At 42.2% G+C, this 23,889-nt stretch overlaps 1 protein-coding gene across 3 annotated transcripts in view; it reads left to right on the top strand.

Moving 5' to 3' along the window:
• The window catches only part of BMPER (BMP binding endothelial regulator), a 157,882-nt gene that overhangs the window by 78,221 nt on the left and 55,772 nt on the right, over nucleotides 1–23,889 (top strand). For 2 of the 3 annotated variants that reach the window (XM_060280577.1, XM_035128736.2), the window contains 6 exons: nucleotides 101–200; nucleotides 7,953–8,062; nucleotides 9,082–9,222; nucleotides 11,124–11,228; nucleotides 17,668–17,713; nucleotides 22,140–22,469. In XM_060280577.1, the coding sequence (XP_060136560.1) occupies nucleotides 101–200; nucleotides 7,953–8,062; nucleotides 9,082–9,222; nucleotides 11,124–11,228; nucleotides 17,668–17,713; nucleotides 22,140–22,469 (832 nt within the window). The remainder of the gene's footprint in view (nucleotides 1–100; nucleotides 201–7,952; nucleotides 8,063–9,081; nucleotides 9,223–11,123; nucleotides 11,229–17,667; nucleotides 17,714–22,139; nucleotides 22,470–23,889) is intronic. The other variant, XM_035128737.2, reaches the window with a different exon arrangement.

Below are 23,889 nucleotides of genomic sequence, written 5' to 3'. Positions count from 1 at the left end.
ATACGTTAGCATTTAATTAAAGTGCATTTAGAGAAGTGTGGCTCAGGCTGCACTGCATTCTTCAGCTGTGTGTTCTCTAACTGACCCTATTTTCTTTTAGGGTGGCAGGACACAGTGCGTACAGGAAGTGTGCCCCATTCTTTCATGTCCCCAGCATCTCAGTCATACTCCATCCGGACAGTGTTGCCCAAAATGTTTGGGTGAGTGGTTGTTTAAACAGGCATATTGCATGTACTCTGTACTTTTTCTTTCAGACAACTCACAGACACTTGGGGAAGCTTATGCATAGTTATATAGCACCGAAAGTTTTGAAAGAGAACAATTGCATATAGTTAGAAAATTATATCTGTTACAATGGTATTCTCATTATTATTTTCATATTTTTTCTGTTTTTCTTTATCAAGAATTAAGCCAAATCTTGGCCGCTTAAATTTGGTTTTGTATAGATGTCAGATGTACTATTTACTTTGGAGAATAAATGTGATTTTCGGAACTGGATCTGGAGGATTATTATGTACATCTGTTTTTACTCTCCCCAAATGAGAGTAATGCTGTATGATATTTTATTTATTTAGTAAGACCATCTTAAACCCACCCTTCACCCAATGATCACAGGGTGGGTTAAAATAATATTTAAAAGAGGCAACAACTATCCAATGATTAGAGCAGATAAAACTGTAATTCACATGAAAATGTTTTGCAGAAACAGACTAACATCTAGATGCAACATTAGCAACGTTGTGGTTTGCTTGGGTTTGTTTGTTTTACAGTCAGGTGGTATATAAATTGTATGAGATAAATAAATAAAACAGTCGTACTTCTGGGTGGGTTGGGGAAGATGTTCCATATCAGTGTGTCACTACTCAGAAGGCACTGTCCCCCCCATATTACCACCCAGTGTATAGAAATATAGAAATTCTAGTGGTGAGACAAGAAGGGCCTCCCTTCCAGACTGAAGAATCTGGTGAGGCTACTGCAATTAGGGAGCCAATTAAGAACTTTAAAGATCAGTATATGATCCCTAATAGCTACTCCAGTGAACATTTTAGTGGCAGCATCCTGCACTAATGATCATTTCTGGACCATCTTTCAGTAAAGCCTCTTGCAGAGTACATTACAATAATATAAATAGGGGCAGGCCCGTCTTAACCACATCCACGGCCATGGTGCAAAGGTCCCTCTGGCGCCCCCTCCCTTCCCAAAAATAAAATTTAGCCTGGAGCGGAGGGAAGCGGTTCCGCGGGACGAGCGCGGCCCCTTTTGGCCCCAGCCGAGCGAGAGTGACGGTGCCCGCTGTGACAGGTCGGCGCTGCCCGCTGGCTTTGTGCAGCCGCCACCTCCGGCAGGAAGGGAGGCAGTGTGGCACAGTGACCGACAGGGCGTCGGCTGGTGGTGCGGCTGAGGGAGCTCGCCTCCCCCGGAGCGAAGGCGCACCATGCTGCGGTTCCTGCGCAGGCCATTCGGCTGGCGGTTGATGCAGCGCAATGGGCAAGCAGCCGGCGAAGGAGACAAGCGGGGTGGGCCACCACAAGTGGCCTCGGTGGGAGCTGCGCTGGCAGCGCCCGGCACCCCAGTGCCTCCGCACATCCCCTACCGAGCCGTAGACCCTGGACCTCTTCCCTAGCACCCTCCAGCGCCCAGCGCCGTGGCTCCCCACACCACTAGCCTCTATGGCTAAGACGGGCCTGAATAGGGGGCTGCCAGGGTAAGAGTGACTGTGGCTAGGCCACTGTATCCATGAAAGACTGCAGCTGCTAGAAAGATGCAGTCTGTGCCATTGAGGCTACCGGGATGGAGTGACAAAGTTGGATCAGGGGCTATCCTCAGAGTACACATCTGTTCACTTATTTAGTTATTTAATTTATTAAACCACAAATGAGTACAAAACCCTTCTTATAACAGTAATCAATATACAAAACCAACTAGAGATGACGAATTATTTCCTTGCGTTCAAAAATGGTATCTAGAGTGAAGGTTGGGGTCACCTAAATAGTTGTGCTAGCAAGAGGCAGAGCAAGGGCTCCTGCTAGCGCAACAGGGTTTCCTCCCCTCTCCTCTGCTATGTGATCCCCGCCCCCGAACAGCGTGTGGCAGGAGGAAGGGGAGGTTGTTCCATCAGCAAAGCAGATGTGCTTGCGCTGATAGAACATTTGTTTTAGTGTGATATTGAATTCTTCCCTGAATATGTGAAATCAGCTGGCTGCTGTGCAGGCTAGATGATCCATGGGATCCCTTCCAACACTGTGATTATATCATCATTCCAATAAGGATCTCCACAATTTGCATTTGGGGGGGGGAGTATATCAGCTCAGATAGTTAGGGCATAGTGCTGATAACGCCAAGGTTACAGGTTTGATCGCCATATGGGGCAGTTGCATATTTGTGCATTACATGGGGTTGTACTAGATCAGGCATCCCCAAACTGCGGCCCTCCAGATGTTTTGGCCTACAACTCCCATGATCCCTAGCTAACAGGACCAGTGGTCAGGGATGATGGGAATTGTAGTCCAAAATTATCTGGAGGGCCGAAGTTTGGGGATGCCTGTACTAGATGATCCTCGGGGTCCCTTCCAGCTCTACAATTCTATGATTCTATGTGCTAATGGTAATTATCTTTACATCCTGTGTGCTAGTTAGACTCTTCCAATATTGCAGCTGTACTTCCAGGAAAGTACAGCTAACCCCATTGAGAAAAGGCTGCCTACCCAGTTCCTTGATCCAAGAACTACCACCCCACAGTTCTTCCATCTTGTTGGGATCAGCCTCAGTTTATTGACCCTTATCCAGACCACTACTGTCCCCATGCAGAGATCCAGCACCTGCAAGACATCCCTGTAGCTCCAGTGATAATGAGAAATAGAGTCCTTGACATCAGCATATGGCTGATCCCATTCCCCAAACCCAGCCGTAATGTTCCAGCACTACTCCAGAGGAGCATCTCTTGAACTGGGCCAGGCATAGCCTACATGGCATCTTCCAGGTGTTGTTGTAATACAGCTCCCATTATCTCTGACTATTGGCAGTGAATTGCTGGGGATGATGAAAGTTGTAGGCCTAGTTGTAGCATCTTTTTAGCTACTGCTGAATTGGGCGGTGCAAGTGCTCTAGGCGGTAAAATGGCTTGCTTCTAGATGTACCTGCAGTATAAAAGGGAGATGGAATTATATAACTGGCTTTTGGGAGGATACGACAATGCAAGAGGCTTTGTTAGTGAACAAGCTAGATAACTCATTTATTGTTTCCTGCCTTGCCAGACCAATATAATGTGCTTTCATGCAATGTACAGCGATGCAAAGGATGTGTTGTCCCATATGGGATTTCTGAACATCTTGAACTGATTTTCATAGGACAGTCTTGGCGTTGACTGGGATTTTTCATATCCTGCAAGACTTGGCTGGCATGCCATAAAAGTTGTACTGAATTATCTTCTGGGCTGGTGCACATCATCACTTAGTGATTACTGCTTTCTAACTCAAAACATTACATCAAGGAGATTGTTCTGCAGGATGTACAGAGCCGTTTTTAAAGACGTGTGCTTGTTGTAAGACTTGGCAATATCATTGCAGGTGGGGATTATTCAAACGTCTGTTCACAGTAGATGAGATTTGTTAAAGGCACACTGACTCCAAACCAAAATGTGACAAGTATACTATAAACCAGACTCTGGCAGGGCACTTGTCTTATACCAAGCACACAGACTCAAGTGCTCAAATAGATTAGCTCCAGCATGAATTTAAGTGCTGTAATATACAGTAAGAACTTTGCACATCCAGGGTTGTCTCCATTCTCTTCAGTTTTGAAGAATGTTCCATGGCACCGAGAATTTGTTGTTGTTTAGTCGTTTAGTCGTGTCCGACTCTTCGTGACCCCATGGACCATAGCACGCCAGGCACTCCTGTCTTCCGCTGCCTCCCGCAGTTTGGTCAAACTCATGTTCATAGCTTCGAGAACACTGTCCGACCATCTCGTCCTCTGTCGTCCCCTTCTCCTAGTGCCCTCCATCTTTCCCAACATCAGCGTCTTTTCCAGGGAGTCTTCTCTTCTCATGAGGTGGCCAAAGTATTGGAGCCTCAGCTTCACGATCTGTCCTTCCAGTGAGCACTCAGGGCTGATTTCCTTAAGAATGGATAGGTTTGATCTTCTTGCAATCCATGGGACTCTCAAGAGTCTCCTCCAGCACCATAATTCAAAAGCATCAATTCTTCGGCGATCAGCCTTCTTTATGGTCCAGCTCTCACTTCCATACATCACTACTGGGAAAACCATAGCTTAACTATACAGACCTTTGTAGGCAAGGTGATGTCTCTGCTTTTTAAGATGCTGTCTAGGTTTGTCATTGCTTTTCTCCCAAGAAGCAGGCGTCTTTTAATTTCGTGACTGCTGTCACCATCTGCAGTGATCAAGGAGCCCAAGAAAGTAAAATCTCTCACTGCCTCCATTTCTTCTCCTTCTATTTGCCAGGAGGTGATGGGACCAATGGCCATGATCTTGGTTTTTTTGATGTTGAGCTTCAGACCATATTTTGCACTCTCCTCTTTCACCCTCATTAAAAGGTTATTTAATTCCTCCTCAGTTTCTGCCATCAAGGTTGTGTCATCTGCATATCTGAGGTTGTTGATATTTCTTCCGGCAATCTTAATTCCGGCTTGGGATTCATCTAGTCCAGCCTTTCGCATGATGAATTCTGCATATAAGTTAAATAAGCAGGGAGACAATATACAACCTTGTCGTACTCCTTTCCCAATTTTGAACCAATCAGTTGTTCCATATCCAGTTCTAACTGTAGCTTCTTGTCCCACATAGAGATTTCTCAGGAGACAGATGAGGTGATCAGGCACTCCCATTTCTTTAAGAACTTGCCATAGTTTGCTGTGGTCGACACAGTCAAAGGCTTTTGCATAGTCAATGAAGCAGAAGTAGACGTTTTTCTGGAACTCTCTAGCTTTCTCCATAATCCAGCGCATGTTTGCTATTTGGTCTCTGGTTCCTCTGCCCCTTCGAAATCCAGCTTGCACAGAGAATGAGAGGGCCTCTTTTCCCAAGAAGCTCTGAGTGGTCTGTCAAAGCTCCATGGGATGTGTTGTTGATTCTAAAAGATGTAGTTTTAAGTGAGAAGGTTCCCTAACCTTTAGTCCTTGATGTGGCATACCTAAAGTCTAATCAGACGTGAAGCCTCAACTTCTCAGACTAAACCCCTTCAATTTTTCACGTTAACACCTCAAAACAATATTTAGCATTAGTTTTATTCTAGCGCTGCACCACCATCTTCTCTTCTCTTCTCTTTGCTTCTCTTCTCATGTGGCCAAGAGAGGACCAACTGGGAGATGCCTGCCTACTCTGCAGCATCTGGGTTTCATCAGGAGTTGGCTCAGAGAACAGTCTGCAGTCAGGAAAAAGGAAGTACTTCTTCACACACCGCAGAGTTAATGGGATTTGCTGCCACAAGATGTGGTGACTGCCACCAGTTTAGATGGATTTGAAAGTGGATTAGAAAAAATGGAGGATGGAGCTATCAGTGGGCACTAGTCATAATGGCTGGACACTTGCCTCCAAATTCGGAGGCAGTGAGCCTCTTGATGCCAATTGCTGGTTAACAACTGTGGAGAAGGACTAATGCCCTCAAGTCCTGCCTCTGGCCTTCCCAGAAACATCTGGTTGGCCACTGAGATGGGCCTTTGGTCTAATCCAACAGGAATCGTCTTCTTCTAGCTCATTGTGGAAGATCCTTTCCACCTTCCTCAGACTTTGCCTCCAGATTCTTACAAGAGAGGCAAGAGTTCCTGTCCCCAGAGATTTTTCATATTGCAGCCAATTCTCTTTTCCATTCCAATGCAATAGAGCAGATGTGTTTGTGGGCTTGTCTGAGGCAGTAGGATGGGGGTGAAATCTGGAAAACAGGTGTGAGGGAGAACAAGTTTTGAGGTGGCAAGCAATGTGTCCCCTCTCAATTGGTTCCAGATATTACATACATAGTTATATCTAAATCCTCTCCAACACATCTGCTGTGTTGTGATGGTTCTGTTACAAGACAACCTGTAAAGGCTCTTGGGCCTTTTGTTAGTACTGCTATCCAAACCCTTAACAGTTTTTACAACAACCCCTCCAATAATTAGGTCAGAGTAATCATTCACCCAGGAATTATATGATTTTATTCATAATCCTAATAGAGCGTTGAATCCAGATTTCCCATCATGTGCAGAGTAGACCCATAGGTATAAATGGGGCTTAAGTCATGACCAATTTAAATCCTACTAGTATCAGTGTGTCTGCTTTAAGCATGACAAAGTCCGGAGTGAGTCCAGAGTGAGCTCTTAATTTTGAAATGAAACTTTTGAAAACAAAAATACTTATTGGTATAGTATAATTGTGCATGCTAATCATCTCTAGAAAGCCCAGCCATTTAAAAGTTTATTTCCAGGTACATAGTTTATTAGCACTGGTGTAAGTGAACCCTTGGGAAAGCTGCTGTCACTTTACCTCCTTTCCTCAAGCTGTAAAATGGGGATAAATCTACATTACAATGTTGTCTGTATCTGTCTGTATTTCAGTACTGAAATGGCAGTGCTTGTCAAAAATGGTGACAAATATGAGGGCAATTAGGTATAAGGGACTCGGGTTGTCTGGTATGACCTTAGAGTTTTACGTCTTTGTGAAACAAAACAAAATTCTTAGTAAAGAGCATAGAAGCACATTTAAAGTTAGGCCAAGCCATATAACACAGGCTTTGTGTGTATAAAACCCAGGTCCAATTCTTGGCTTCTCCTAAACTCAGACAACTCCATTGTTGCAATACCTTTTTGTTTTGTTTTTATGGGATATTAATCGTACATTTGTAGAAATTGTTTTATTGCATTTAGTGTTTGTAGAGATATTATTAATTGTTTTTAGAACTTGTGGGGGGTTTGTACTTTATTTCATTTTTTATCTTGTTGTACACTGCTTCCTTGGTTGCAAGCTATGAAGCAGTCCATAAGTGTGTAATTAATTGTTTTATTTATTAAAGTGAGACCTGCAGCTAAATGTTGCAGTAGTGTTCCTGTCCCAGATATTCCATTCCACCAACCCTCTCTTCTGGTTTCCCATATTCATCCTCAAAAGTCAGTTTGGGTTCCCCACATTAGCTGTTTTCTTTCCCCCACAAAAAAATATAAATAAATTGTGCTTCTTTAAACGTTGGGGTTTCACCGAGCTTATTGCTGTCTCTTTCTTGTGGGTGGTACCATTTTGGCCACATGAGGACTGGTACCCAGATACTTGAGTTTACTATTATTTTTCAAACACATCTCTGGCAGCAGAACTAGGAAAACCCTGTACGTGACCCTCAGAAGTGCCACTGGCCATGGGCTAGATGGGTCAATAGTCTTGTGTGATTATCATTTATCCATTTATTTATTTAAACTTATTAGTCGCTTGTCACCCGAAGATCTCCAAGCGACCCAGCAAAGAAGTACATAATACCATAGGGAGGAAATCATCTAATACAGTACATCAATATTTGATATAACATCCGTGGAAAAATACATACTGGTGCTAGCCATATATTAACAATACTCAAATAATAAACAGAGCAATACTCTGACCTGCTAATTAGCAAATGAACAAAACTTCAGCCTCCCTCTATTCCAAAAATCATTCACATCGAGCCATCAGTTTTTCCTATTGAACCCAGAAGTCTAGTGTCAAGGCAAGCTGTTACAAATCAGTGGTTTAGAATCCCTCCACTGCACAAGTTTCATAGAGATTTGCCAGCATCGTTTTATAGTCCCCTATCTTTGCATTAGGTAATCGGTAATTTCTTCAAACAGTATAAAAAAGGATTAAAAAACAAATCCCGTATAAATGGATTAAAACAAAACAACCCAGTCAATAATAGTTTGCAGATGAGCAATAGCTATCTTTGTTGATGATGCAGCTCCCTTTAAATCACCCCCCCCCTTGTTTGTATTTCCCAGGGCAGAGGAAGGTGTTTGATCTCCCATTTGGAAGCTGCCTCTTTCACAGTGATGTTTATGACAATGGAGCCTCTTTTGCATACGACAATTGTACTAAGTGTACCTGCAGGGTGAGTTGGTAGTAAACCTTTATGTCTTTTTCATGGCACAGAAGTGATGCTTATAGTTTGGGGGCTACAATGCTTGCACCCATCGACTTTCAGATGTATCTCATAGTAAGGACCACCTCTCCTCATATGAACCAACCCAGTCCTTGCAATCATCTTCTGAGGCCCTTCTTCTTGTGCCTCCTCCCCAAGAGGCCCAGAAGGTGGCAACACGAGAATGGTCTCCCCATCTGTGGAATGCTGTCCCCAAGGAGACTCACTTGGTGCCTTTGTTAATATCTCTTTAGGCACCAGGCAAAAGCATTCCTCTTCTCCCAGGCCTTTGGCTAATTAAACCATTTATGGCCTTTTAAACTGGGGGGGGTGGGCTGGTATTGTTTTTGTTTGTTACTATGCTATGCATTTTTGTGTTCTTATATTGTAAATTGCTCTGTGATCCTTGGATGAAGGGTGGTACAGTCATACCTTGGGTTACAGCCACTTCAGGTTGCGTCTTTTCAGGTTGCGCTCTCTACCGAACCCGGAAGTACCAGAACGGGTTACTTCCGGATTTCGGCACATGCGCATAAGCGCTAAATCACGCTTTGTGCAATTGCCAAATCGCGACACGCCTGTGCGCAGACGTGGGTTGCGAACGCTGCGGGTTGCGAATGTGCCTCCCGCATGGATCATGTTCGCAACCCGAGCGTCCACTGTATAGAAATTTAATAAATACATTTGGGTGGGGGTTAGGCATAGCCTGAAAGGTTCAGTGTTTTAAAACTACCAGACTTTTAGAAGACATCTGAAGGCAGCCCTGTTTAGGGAAGCTTTTAATGTTTGATGGATTACTGTATTGTGTGTGTACACAATATGTACTGTGTAGATATTCTTACTGTGTTACTGTAGTTTCCATTGTCTCCATAGCGGCATCAGTTTAGCAACCACTTCATGTATGCAGTAGTCACTAACTGAGGAGGGAATGTTATCCTCTTCATCCTCTTATCTGCAACCTCTCTCCCTCCCTTCCTCTTTCCATGTAGGATTCCACTGTGGTGTGTAAGAAGAAATGCTCACCTCCTGGAGATTGCATTAAAGGCAAAGAGCAGTGCTGCAAGGAGTGTGTCTCGTACATGTCCCCAGAGAAAACAAAAGTCTGCAAGTTTGGCAACAAGATCTTCCGGGTAAATGCTCTTTTTTAAAAAAAATGAAGCTGCCCCACATGGGTATCATTGCAACACTTGAACAATCATCAGGTTGCAATGAATCCAGAGCAGTGGTTTTATCTTTTAGCAGTGCAGAGACAAGGAATTAAAATAAAACGGGGGGAAAAGATTAGCTTTCTGCAGTCTGGTAAACTGACTCCTTTCTGCCTAGGCAGACAGCCATGCTGCTTCCCTGTGCTATAAAATGCATTATAATGATGTGATTCAGTTTCCTTAGCACGTGCTGATAGCTATAGTAAAGGTATTTCTCTGTGGCCTGTAGAGAGCATGGCTGAATAGACAAAGCCAAAATGGAACCTCCCCTCCCACCCACAGGTGAACCAATAGGAACTGAATTCACCTTTCTGGATATAAAGTACAGAGCTATAGATACAGACAGTGCTTCATGAGTTGGGAAGGCATGCAGTAATAATCTACCCCAAGGTCATTGGGGATTCCCTCCCCAAAAAACTCCCCATATTATTGGGTGCCTGCTTGTTTTTTTCAAGCCATGCAGAGTTTCTCTCTCCCCACACCCTACCTCTCTGTTGGAACTGATTTCTGACACTGTGTCGACCATCTGTGTGTTGAGAGATCCTGGGATCAGATGAAAAGTTAAATCCCTTATGCACATAGTATTTACTCAGCCAATGCTGCTTTTCATTCATTTGCATTCACCACCACCCCGTACATTACACAAAGATGCACTGTACGTAGGTTCTGGAAACCCTGTTTACAGTCAATTGAAAGGAACTACTCTTCATTCAGTTGGTGCTTACACACAGAAAAACCATTGTGCCACCAGCCAATTGTCTCTCTCTTTACTTACATGCATTCTCTCATACACACACACACACAAATGCACGACTCCTTGTGATTATCATATTGACTTGTACTCAAAGGAGCTACTTCACGTGCATACAAAGGATCGACTTTTTTCTTTAAACCCAAGTGCCCAAGCCATACACTGCTTTTGAAACACACCTCAGTTTCAAAATAGGCGTTTGAAGTCTGGGGTTTGGTAGGACTGCTGTTCCAGAAACTCATGTCTAAAAACCACTTCCAGGTGCAGAAAATTCAGATCTTGGGATCCAGGCTTGTATTCCACAGAACAAAATTACAACAGCAGACAATGACTGTCCAGCCTCTTACAGTGGCTTAGTCGATGTGTACAATCATTCTTATTTCCTAAGGCTGCACTCATACATTCACTTTCTAGGGACAGAGGCCCATGGAGCATAATAAGACTTATTTCTAAGCTAATATGTATAGGGTTGAACAGTTACAGTTAGTTGTCTCTGTTTCTTGTAGTTCCATAGACATTGTGTTTTGTGGAAAACAACCTTTATTTTGTTTTGTCGTTAATACTTGCTTTGGTCTGTTGAGATCTGTTAATAATTATTTTTTCCATATGTCCACTACTTCTTGGTTTATTGCCTCAGTTTTCAAAACTGGGATTATAAACTGAGCAATCTGAGGGGGATCATTTTAAAGCCAAGAAAGGCATTGTAAAATTCAGGAAAGTGTAAAATTGGATTATTTTCTGATCCACACATTAGTCTAAAGAGTGCAGATCAGGTCAGTTCACATTAGAATTCAGATAAATTGAATTCCTCAAGTGTCTCTCTTCTTCATATTATTAAAATATTATGTAGAATAGCAGAGGGAGAAAAATGACTCATGGGAAATAGCTGACTGGGAAATTGTCTTCTGAAACTGGGTGGAGATGGACATCTCAGAAGTGATTTAGACTAAACAATGACATAACTCCCCAACAGGGAGAGTGTTGCTTTTCCCTTGTATAACAGGATGATGCATTACTGGAACTGCTTCCTTCTGCTGCCCCAGCTGATGGCTGTATCATGTTCTCCCTCCTGCAGGATGGAGAGATGTGGTCCTCCGTTAACTGCACCATCTGTGCTTGTGTGAAAGGCAAGACTGAGTGTCGCAAGAAGCAGTGCATTCCAGTCAGCAGCTGCCCTCATGTGAGTGTGTGTCCTTTTCCTCCGGTTTATAAATTGATAGAGCTTTTCAGTACAAACTTTGGCAGGCTTGATTTACGCAGGCTTGGGAAAAGGAGAACCATAAGGAGACTCCCAAGTCCTGGGGCAGAGTGAAATATTCAGAACAGGACAGCATGTTTCCCCCTGTTTCTTCTGCTCTGCTCCAGACATTTATTTCTGATTCAGTGACTTCTAATCCCAGTTTTACATCAACTAGTGCTCTTTCCTTTCATGCTCGGTATATAGCTCTCGCTTTACTTGCCTTCATTGAGTGTCTTGTGCCATAGGCATGGTGATTTGCTTAATAAGTATCTGTTTAAAATGTTTGGAGCTGGCTAAATTTACTTACTTGGAAGTATGACTTAGTATTTCAGTGGAATTTGCTGACATGCAAGTGTGCTAAGGATTTCAATGTACATTGCTAAGCTTATCCTACAGGTGGATGTAGGTAAAGAAAGCGATAAAAACATTTGCATAGTCTTTATATAGCGTTAGTAGACAAATTTGGCATTACTGTTAACTGTCCCACAGACTGATGTGTCCTCAGATTTGCATTCATCTGTGTTTGCAAGGAGAAACTGTGTTTGCCCACAGTTGTGTGGCAAATGCAGATACTGTATAAAATATAATTAGAACACTGCCACAACAAAAACAGCAAAAAACTTAGTTCAGTGCTGCCTGCAATTGCTTTCTTCTTTTTAAAGAGATTTCTTGAGAGATTTTAGAGACTTTTAGAGGTACCAGAGCTGCAGCAACTATCCGCAGGTGTGTACATGTGAGTTTCAGGGTACCTCTACTCTGTGAAGATGAGCAAGTGTGAGCCTAAGCTCATTTGTGCATCGAGAACGTAGTACTTAACTATGGTCTTGCCATGTAGATGTTACTGAAGCAGGGTAATGAAATCCTGCTAGAATAGAATGACTTCAGAAATGTCTCAAAAGCACCTTATCTGGTACCCCTCTCCCAGAGGGAATTACAAAAGGGAAAGTATATTACTTTGTACCTCTAACACTCTTGGGAACTCTGTTATACTTCAGTGTCCACGGTTATCTGCTTGTGTCTCGTGTATCTTATTCTGTGCTCAAGAAAGCGAGGTGTGGTCTTACAAAAAAATAATGGACAGGCTGATTCACAGTATTTTCAGAGAGAGTTCTTTAGAGCCATGAATCATAAAAGCATCATGTCATCAGCCATAATGGACTTCATCATCTAAAGCAGCCTCATGTTACTTCCCCCCCCAAAAAATCACTTCCTGTTGATTTTGAGTTAAGGCTGATTAAGTAATCTAATACTAATCTTTATGCTTTGAGAGATGGGGGATGAAGCTATAACATTACATTTGAATGCATTTCATGAATGGGGAAAAAATGATAATTAGAGGCTAATTTTATGCAGAATCAGTTGGCGCTGTGGTTCATAATGAATGTGTTACTAGTAATTTCACAATGCACATCCCAGTCATAATGTTTATTGTACAAGGCAGTTTGGGATACTGTGTTTTGCTTTCATGCTACCCTGGTCTTGTTGAGACACCAAAATTGTTAAAATTAAAAGTTATTATTATTATTATTATTTATTAAATTGATAACATTAAAAGTTGGCAAGTTTTCATTGTTCCAGACAGGTTTCCTAGTGAAAACTGAAATGTGTGTTTGGGGGATGTCAAGTTACCTGCTTGCCTGTTTGGTAGCAATGTGACTGTAACAATTGTGACCTGCAACAATAGAAAACATTGCAGTGTGGAGTGTTCCTTTTCAAAGATCCAGCCAGCCAGCCATACTCTCTTGCACAATACTCCATTCTATATCCCCTCCCCTCTGATTTTCTAGACTCTCCTGATGATGATCCCTTTTGTGCATGGATGGTGCTATTTTGGCCACATACAGAGCACTGAAAATGATGATCCAACCTTAGCTCCATTAACTTTGCTGAGATTTTTCTTTAAAAGTGTTGAGAAACAACATATGTCTGTTAATATGTCTCCTAATTTTGGTACAACTTGCAATTTTTCTGAGTACCCCACCCCCATTTTCCTGGATTAATAACGACTCGATTCCAAATTAGAGCAAGTAGGCCTTCTGTATCCCAATGATGGTTGGTAGAGTGGCAGAGCACATGGTCTCAAGCTCAATACCTGGAATCTCCAATTAGAAATGGAACATATTCTGGCTGAAACCCAGAGAACTGGCTGCCAGTCTGTGTAGGAAATACTCACACATTGTAAGGCAGCTTCCAATGTTCATTGGGCCATTGGCTGCACTGGTGTCCAAAGGACTTTGAGCCCGTTGTCTGTATAGGGGACCCAACACTGCTCTGTGCTATTTTAGTAGCGAGGGTCAGGGGTCATCCAGTCTACATGCCAGAAAGGGGGAGTGTGCAAGGAGCACTTGGAAACTCCCACACCTGTGCAAGATGAACAGAAGCCCCCCCCTCCCCCCCAGGCCCAGACTGCTGTGCTTCTTCCTTTTTGGACTCTATGGGGAAGGCATGATCCATATTAGGAGAGGTACAACAAAAGTGGAAGCCCCTGGGGCCCAATGATTTGATATCTGAAGGGGCTCTGGGACCTGCTGGAAGGCTGAGCCATTTCAGCCTCTTTCTGGACCCTCTTTGGATAACCAGGCGTCTGATACGGACCTGAAAACAGGTCACTAAAATCCTATCCATCGTCCTTTGCATTCAGCGGCAACTCAAGGCTTAGTTTGTGTTGTATGACAATCTTTGGCGATCTTTATTCCGTGGATACATTTTGAGCCTATGGATTTGAGCTTCGGATTTACTCTGGGGCCTGTGTCCCATGCCTAACGTGGACAGTATTGAATTTTTTCGTACACATCTGCTATTCTTACAAACAGAAAGAAAAGTTGCCGGCCGTACTCCAGTGCCAAATGAGGCACAAAACAACAGCAGCTGCTGCTGTTGCACAATGGAACACCACCACCAAGAAAGAAAGAAAGAAAGAAAGAAAGAAAGAAAGAAAGAAAGAAAGAAAGAAAGAAACCCTAATTAGTTCTGTCTTTTCAAAAGAATACGAAAAATAAAAGGATAGCGCTTGATATAAAACTGAAACTCTCATAAAACGAGGGGAATAATAAAATACCCTACAAAATTCATACATTCTCAAATGTGGTCTGCTTATAAATATTCATGGGCAAAATTGGAATTGCATCTCACGGGCCGCTCCTAAGGGAGCGCTCGGTGCAAACGAACTCTAGCAGCACATGTTAGTAATAATGGGCTTCCTTATTCGACAAGACAAAACAGACTCCCGTGCCAGCATGGTGGCTCAGGTAACCAGCCATGGCAGGTTGGCTGGCATACCCTAATTTTGCTTGAATTCCTTCCACTTGCAGCTTCCTTGATGGCTGCTGCCCTTTTATGAAAACATTGAGGTAAGACTATCCAGTGCAATGGAGAGGCATTTTTTCAGCTACATACCTCCCAGCCGTGCTAGTCTAGTTTGCCCAGTTAAAACCTTTCCCTGTGGATACGGTGATTGAAGGACATGAAGGTGATTTATTACAACAGGTGCTTTGTACTGAAGGAAGCAGCTCTGCAAAATGACAGCACCTTGGCTGCTTTTTGGGGGGCACCGGATTGTGAGTTGGTGTCAGCATTATGGAGTCCTCCTCATATTCCTACTTTTATAATAGCTTTCCCGTCGTCTGCTTTTCCTTCAGGGTGGTGCCTCCACAACAACCTTGTGGAGTAGGTTGTGCTGAGAGAGAGGATGACTTAAGATCCAAGGTCACCAAACCTTATGGTTGAGTTGTGATAAGACCAGCCCTCTAGCTGTTATATCACAGTGGCTTTGAAGGCAGGTTTTTAATACGAAGGGTTTCAAAACCCAGGCTCAGCCCCGGAAAATAAGTAACATGGTAACATAGAAGGATGTGCTTCTGAGCATGTACAGAATGTATTTCATCCTTACAACTCAGCACCCTAGAGGTGATTACAATGTAGGGTTGCCAGACTCAATAGAGGACAGGACTTTTGTGCCTTTAATTGCCCTGCTCTCTTTTGAGTCTGGAAACCTTAAAGAGAAAGCAGCAGACCCTTTGCTTGGAAATTAAACAAAGGGTCTGCTGGTTTCTCTTTAAGGTTTCCAGACTCAAGAGAGAGCAGGGCAATTAAAGGCACAGAAGTCCTGTCCTTTATTGAGTCTGGCAACCCTATTACAATGATGTGCTGTGTGCTGAGCTGGTCTTCCAAGTGAAGAGGAGAATTTGCAACTAAGCTAAGAGTACAGGAAAATGTCTTCTATCCTCAAAACATACACTGAAACTGCTAGCAACAGAGCCCCTTTTACTCCAATTTTAAAGCACATTTATCTTGTCAAAGAATTGTGGGCACTGTAGTTTCTTCAGGGTTGGCTGGGAATTGTAATTCTGTGAAGGGTAAACTATCTTGCCCAGAATTCTTTGAGGGGGAAAATGTGCTTCAAATTTGCTTTAAAGGTATAGTATGTTCACAGCCTCTGGTGATGGAGTTACCGTAGGTTCTCTCCCCCCCCCTTTTGCTGGATTAGAGTCTAAAACATCAGTTTTTAAAAGACATTATAGGCAAATTGGATCCAGGAAGTGACTTAGCTTCAATTAAGGTGGTCAAGTTCCATCTGTTTCACTATAAGCACTGACACAGAATCCAGACCACACAAAAAGAAATGATACAACTCAGGTTTGTTTGTTTGTTTTAAAAAACAAAAAGCGAAGGAAATGCTCCCATTCAACAATTTGGAAGCCATTGCTACAAGTCTTTTGCTACAACAGGGGATATTGTTACCATTAAAAATGGTTGTCTGAAACCAAAACTCCAATTTCTCTCCTTATGGTAGAACCTTCAGTCCCCTATGCTTGCAGAAATTGGCTGGTGACCCCATGTGGCAAAATACCTGCATTAAAAAGTCTTCATACGTGTCTGAGTGAGTCTTCCTCTCACTCTATGATCTTTACCCTCTTTCCTCAATATTCTAATCATCAAACTTCAATACCCCCCATTGTTCTTTAGACTTCCCCACACTTCTTTTGCGACTTCCAAATTCTGCCAACTCTCCATGGCCTTTCTTATTGCAGTTCAAATTTCAACCTGTCAGCATTTGATCATGATGCGATTTGCAATTTCCACCCTTTGCTCTATTTTTACCTGCAAGCATAAGGCACGCAACACTCCGCATAGCCTTAGAGCTAGAGCTTTGCTTGTGGAAAAAGCTTTGTTTATATCACACCAGCTTGACCAGGCCTTCCCTACTATTCCTCTATAGCAGGCATAGGCAACCTTGGCTCTCCAGATGTTTTGGAACTACAACTCCCATGATCCCTGACCACTGGCCCTGTTAGCTAGGGATCATGGGAGTTGTAGTTCCAAAACATCTGGAGAGCCAAGGTTGCCTATGCCTGCTCTATAGGTATTCTTCTATAGGTATCACAAAGCACCGACCCACTGTATTAAGAGTGTGTGAGCCAGCTCCAAATAGACTGCTTTCTTTACCTGCTCCTTTCTTCAACATGCTTGAAGTGTTCCATAAACTTCAAGGCACCTTCAACCTGTCCTGACTTTGTGGCAGCTGGAGGAAGTTCTGGAACATTGTTGCTATTGATGCTAATTTCGCTTCTTTTAAGTGACAATCATGGAGTATGTTTTAGATCAGCACCAATAGTCCATGTGTCTCTTTGGGCTGCCTGTCTTTCCCTTTACCATTTTTCTTTGCAAAAGTGTTTAACTTTGCTTTTCTGTGTTACCTTGAAGCCTGTGTAAATTGTTCACTAGTTGAGTGCTGAATGCTAAAGAAATGTGTCAATGCAACTAATATGCCCCTAGTATGTATGGTATATAATAATCTGAATATACTTCATTGAGTATTTTTAAATTTTTATTATTTTTTATACTAACCAAGTTTATTTTTGCTTCTACTACCCCAATATGGAAGTTTTTTTATTTCTTTAAATTGGAAGCCACTATAGTCTTAGCTCATATATTTATATATATGAGCATGACGTTAACTGACATTATAAAAACAATAGAACCATAGAATTGTAGATTTGGAAATGAAAATGAGGATCATCTAGTGGATCATTTTGATTCAAAATGGTCCTAGCACCCAAACATCAACCCTCACATTGGGAAGCCTCATGCCAAGTTTGGAGACGTTACCTTGAGAGGTGTCCAAGCTTATAGAGAACAACAACAAACAAATGGACAAACAAATTGCTCTCCAAAATATATAGTAGATTGGTTGCAGATTTGTATACAGATACATAGCTGCAAAAGGAAAGTTTTGGATGGCTTTCCGCCTACCTTATGAAGCAGAAGTCAAGGTACCAAGTTCTCTGCTTTCCACATTTTTCTATACTTTCAAAAGGTAACCATTGCTCCAAATGTGTTCCCCCCGCCATTAAATATTGTTTATATTTATCCCATTTAGGGAAAGATCCTCAACCGAAAAGGATGCTGTCCCATTTGCACTGAAAGTGAGTAAGTTCATTCTTCGCATTTTTTCAACAAGTTTTTGAACTCTTCCACACACAACTGCTATGTTGTTACTCCTGGCCTAGTCCATTTGCCATCATTGGGAGATTCTTGCCTAGCCTAATGAGCCAGAGCTTGACACCAGTTATTGATTTCACAGCTACCGTAGCCAGATGGTTAGCAAGTAGTCTACTTTCTCACAAAAGACAACCCTTGACAACAAGCCCAGACGCTGAAGAAATAGTCTGGAACTAGGAGTCAATAACTCTAACTTCTTGGATTGGGGTTTGATGTTTCAAAATATTCCCGGGGAAATGAGAGAGACCCAGGTTCATTTGTGAAGGTGTGAATGTATATTACTGGAAAGCGCAATAGTCTACTTTCTCCAAAGAAAGCAAGTGCTAAATGCTAAGTCTCTCCAACGTGATTTATAAGGCAGCACGGAGGTACAATTTAAAGGCTGGTAAAAACAAAATATGGTGTATGGGAAATATGTCGGAGTACAGAAGAATATACAAAAGAGAAAAGGAAAAGGGAACAGCCCATAAACATCGAAAAGGGTAGAATTCCTTGGACACCACCCTGGAAATAGGTTATGATTGACAGTGGTTTGAATTACAGCAGGTGAATATTTCTAAAAATATTCACCCAGACTATCCTTTCAATCACAGCTAGTCCATTAATTGGACATAGATTTAAACAGTGTACAGTGCAATTTATAGTTGCAAAATACCAGAATGATAATGAGAGAAATTTCACTGAACGATTTTCCACATAATTAATGCAGCTTGTAGTTTTCCTGGGCTATAATGAAAATATTTATAGATGGAAAGTCAGTGGGATTAAACACTGAGTATAGGAGTTGCTCTTTCTGAAATATTTTAACTGAATTTTGAAAGAACTTACTATGTTTTAAATCTTGGTGGTGTGTAATTTTGGTTGAATTAAGAACAATTAACTTAAATTGTTGCATGATGCTCCCTGGTGTATTATATAAACAAGAGCCCTGAGCATGTGAAAAACCAGAGGCAATGCGCCTTTAACACCAAGCAGTGGGCACATCATTGTAAAATAACAGCAGAGATATGCCAAGTGGTGCACTAGCTTCATTAGGAACAAATTGTACTTGTAGCTGTGGGGAAGTGATTCATCTGAGGCGTTGTGGAATAAAATGGTCCGTCTTGTGTTTCTGTGCTGATGCCCACTGAAATCAATACAAGCTTTTCCAGTGAGAGTGGGGGGGTTCAGAACACAATAGCTGACTTTACCACTGAGGTTTTTATCCAACGGAATGATGAAGACTCTCCTTCTCCTTATTCTTGGAAGTCAAGCAAGGCCTGAGAAGGTGCCAAAATAAAATGGCCTTTCCAGATTGGTGGGTTGCCTCTCTCTGTGGTTCAGGGCAGTAGCACTTGGAATAACAACAAGGAGATAAAATGTTTTATGCAGGTTATGCCCTCAGGCAAGGTGGATGAATAGGAAGTTGGATCCTAAACAAAACAGATCCTAAAGAAAATGGGTCCCCCAATTGAAATGAATCTTCACCCAATAAACATGTAAATTGCAGATGAGCAAAACATATATGCATATTTAAATTCTGGATACATTTTCCTGGGGGCCTTGGCCATTCCGGACATGCATACATGGGTGTTTAAAGATACTTGTACAACTGTATAAGTTATTCCTGGCAGTGCATGTGCACCAAGTGTGAAGCTATCCTTAGTACAGGGTGGCCCAAAAGTTCTTGATTCAAGTTCGCTGTCATCATTCACAATACTGTATCAGTAAAGAAAAGTAATCCTTTTATCTGACTCCACTATTCTTTCCAACTATGTTGTGTGTCAGTTAAGTGTATTCATATAATCTGTTGTGGTGAATTTCATTGATTCACCTACTTTTGAGCCACCCTGTATAAATGTGTTGAGACACGTTTGCTGGGGTGTGCTTTTTTGTACACTATGAGGAATGCAATTCAGCTTCATTCTGCCTGCGATATTCCTAGCTTTCAAATTAATGTTTGCCCCCATTTGATTTAAGGATCTGCAACTTGCTTTGATACTGAAGCCTAATTCACATTTTGGCCAACTGTCTCCTGTGTTTCATTTTTGGTTTTTGAAAAGCCAAGTCCCGTTGAGTTATGTATGTGTGAACAAATTACTCTCCATTCTGTTTTTTAATGTCATAGTTTTACTCAGAAAGCATCCAAATCCCTCTTAGTTATGGTTTATATAATATTTTCCTTGGCTGCTGTAAATTAGCTGCAAGCCCTGCCTCAAGAGTCTGTTACATCTGGACACTTTGGAATTAACTTGACTCTTCTGGTGTTCTGGCCCGTCTTCCCTCCGCTGCCTTTTGCACAGATTGTGCGAGAGTCTTGAATTCCAGTGCTCCCCGCATGCAAGAGGGCCATCCTCCTAATATGGTCATTTCTTTCTTTTGTGTTGTGGCATGTGGGTTATTAGATACCGTGAAAACCGTCCAAGAATCCTTCAGAACTCTTTCCAATAACTAAGTAATTTAGAGTATCGACTCACCGCATCATGAGCTCCTAAACTGAGACTGCCAAGTCCAGGGACAAGTAAACTGCATGATCTTGATTCAGGATAGTGAGAGCTGGGGATGTGAATTAAATGGCCATTTGCTGCATGTCGGTGCATATGTTGATATACAGCTTGGCCCCATGCCTTGTAAATCTGGAAAAGGATATTCGTTTAGTCAAGTCAAAACCGAACCCATGCATTTTAAAGTCACATTCATCTGAAGGGGAGAGAATTAAGCATGTGATTCACTCACTCTCTTTCAAATCAGTGAGACTTAAAAGCGCTTCTTAAGCGCCCTCAGCATTAAGTAACTGGGGACAGACACTTCACACCAGGGATGAAGGGAAAGACTTCCTGACCCCAGAGGCTGCACCCAGAAAGACTGGGACCTAATCATCATTTCCACTTGAAATGAAGCACTGCTTCTTCCCAATTCCTATGTCCATCCACCCCCTGATGAAAGTTTGGTCACACTCTGAAGTTTCCTTTTGCTGTAAAGGTCCACAGGACAGGACGCCACACAGTGAGGGGTGAGGTAATCTAGCCCACTTCATGTCTGGGACAGATTAGCTCAATGTGTGGCCAGATGGAGGAGCAGAGTAGCAACATCAGGAGGAGGAGGGCAGGTGCCCTCAGAAACCATACTAAAGGACTATACAGTCGTACCTCGGCTCCCGAACGCCTTGGGAGTCAAACGTTCTGGCTCCCAAATGATTGAAAAACCAGAAGTGAGTGTTCTGGTTTTCGAACGTTTTTTTGGAAGCTGAACGTCCTGCGTGGCTTCCGCTATTGCTTCCGGTGCACCTGTGCATTTTGGAAGTCGAACGGATTTCCAGAATGGATTCTGTTCAACCTCCGAGGATGCAATAAAGACAGAAGAGTTGAGGTTTCAGTGCTGCTTCTGTTGATTTTTCTAATTGAATTTTTAGCACTTTGATTCAGTTGCTTCCATTTTTCTGATTTTGAAACTGTCACTTGTAATTTGATTATGGTGATTCATTGGTGTTAAATGTATCTGACAAACAAATGCCAGGACTTTCCTATGAATTATTTCTTCACCGCTCCAATTCGTACAATTGGTTCATTTGGGACATCATAAATTGTTTTAGTTTTTTTCAAGCAGTTCTGGCAGTAATTATTTGAGAGTCTAGGCTACAATCCAGTACAGAATTAAGCATGCTTAAAAGTCCATCTATTTCAGTGGGATCTTCAAATGCACTTAATTCTGTGTTGGGCTGTGGCTTTAACAGATTCCATTGCCTTGAATTTCTTCTCTTCCAAAGAATAGCAATGTTTAATCCAGACTGCACAGCAGCAGTTGCCTTTTCCTTTATTATGTCAATGCAGAACTTCTCCTTTACCTTTGTGATGAAACCAGCTACACATGGAATGCTGTATATAGCGTTAGTTGTCGATCCTGAATCTTCTATCATTCATTGGATGACACTCAAATTCTAGGATTATGAAAGAGGGAGAAAACCTCCCCTCCAAACAGTCCTGTATATTGCCAGAGCTACAATATACAATTCATGGATTCTACCTCCACTTACCATTCTCTATAGCTGCAACAGTATACTGGGGATCCTACAGACTGTGGGTGCTGATAATCTATCTATATCATTCCAGGACTTAAGGGCCATTTCATGACAGCAGTGCTAGGTTTCTCACTGAGTGTACCCTTGAAAGAAAATGCATGGTTTTCATGTCTCCTTTCGTGTGTTTGTCTCATTCACACACAAACACACACGTTTTTTTAGATATATGCCTAAGTCACATTGTTTATGAAGTAGCCCAAAATGTTGAAAGGCCATTTGCATTCATTTAATACCTGCTTTTCCCAACATGAAATTTGATCTTGATGGTGCTTTTGTTTCTCACTCACCTGCAGAGCCCGGAGTTTGCACTGTATTTGGAGACCCCCACTACAACACTTTTGACGGACGGACATTTAACTTTCAGGGAACATGTCAGTACGTTTTGACGAAAGACTGCTCCTCCTCTACCCCGCCCTTCCAGGTGCTGGTGAAGAACGATGCCAGGCGGACTCGCTCTTTCTCCTGGACAAAATCTGTAGACCTTGTGCTGGGCAGCAGTACCATCAGCCTCCACCAGCACCTCACAGTGAAGTGGAACGGGACACGCATATCCCTACCTTACGACACGCCACACTTTCACGTCGACTTGGAAGGCTACCTCTTGAAAGTGACAACCAAAGCAGGTGGGGCTACATGAGTGCCCTGGTTCTCAGGGCGGAGTAGTAACACAAGTGTGACATGCTAGCATATGGATGTTTTTGTTTTGTTTTGGCTCTCTAAGCTCTGGTAACTACAAAGGTGGTATTTACATTACTTTACATAAGAGGTGTATCCCATTCTTTCAGTATAGAAGTAACACCCAAGGCAGCTAGCAACATAAAAAATACAATAAAATAATAATAAACAGTTTAAACCAAAAGTGAGAGGATGCAGGAGATGGACAGATCTCCCCATTTCCCTTCCATGTCAGTTTTGTATGTGATCAGTTTTAGGTTTGTTCTGTCCCTGTTCTGAATATTTTTTGTGGAGAGGGGAATTCACCCCCACAAAAAAATCATATTTAAATTGGACACATTGATCCCTAAAGTATACATTTGCCATGCATTCTCCCCCCCCCCAATACAAATTTGTGCTTTTCAGTGCATTCCCCCTAAAATAAGCATTTTTGCATGTTTTTTCTGTAAAATAATCATTTGTGTGTGTGTGTTTTAAAAACTGAAAGTATCATAGAATTAAGAGAAATGCAAAATCCAATAGATTACTGTATTCCAAATCACATATAATTTGGACCAGCAAGGAAAGCTTTAAAATGCAGACTTGAAAAAAATTATCCTCCATCCTTATATAAAACATCAGAATCAGCATAAGAATGAAGCTGTGCTCTTCATGCATGCCTCAGGAAAAATTCTCAGATTATTTCCTGGGCTCACCTTTTAAAAAAGAATTAAATTTATCAGGATCCGACAAAAGTGTCTATCCACCTCTGATGAACCAATCCATGTCTTACAATGCTACAATACACAGGCAAAGTTTGTGTAAAATGAACCAGGGAAGCTTTTGCCAACACAAGGTTTCCCTTTCCCATCCCCATCAAATTAATTTGAATTATCAGAAAATTTCTACTTGACACTCCTCCACCTGGCATCAAGGCTTACAGGTGTTTAAACTGGGGATTCCAGGGTATTGGTTGCCTAGTTAATGGACATGGGCAATAAACACAGAATTGACTGCTTTGCCATTGTGGAGTTTGGTTCTTATAAAATGACAGTAACTTTGCCAAGTGAACCTCAGGATTATCATCACAGCCCTGAAAAGCTTCTGAAGCACCCGCAGGACACAGTTTGAAAACAACTGATCTCAGCTGTAGCTACAGCAAAAGCAGAGATCAGGAATAAGCAAGCACTGTGCCAGAGGTGCTTGTAGAGTAGGGAATGAGTTCAGTAAAACATGTCCAACCCAAACAAACTCAGTAAAACAAAACAAATCCAGAAGGCTTTAGCGAGCTCACCAGCCAACATGGCCTGCATGAAAGTTGCTTGCTGAACCAAAAACTGGTGTGATATTGAACCCCAAGTGTGCAAGGAAAGCTGTTTGCTGTGCCTC

This window comes from Zootoca vivipara, chromosome 12, assembly GCF_963506605.1.
Source record: "Zootoca vivipara chromosome 12, rZooViv1.1, whole genome shotgun sequence".
Taxonomy (NCBI): Eukaryota; Metazoa; Chordata; class Lepidosauria; order Squamata; family Lacertidae; genus Zootoca; species Zootoca vivipara.
Note: the sequence above shows the minus strand (reverse complement) of the source record. Positions and strands in the feature narration are given on the sequence as shown.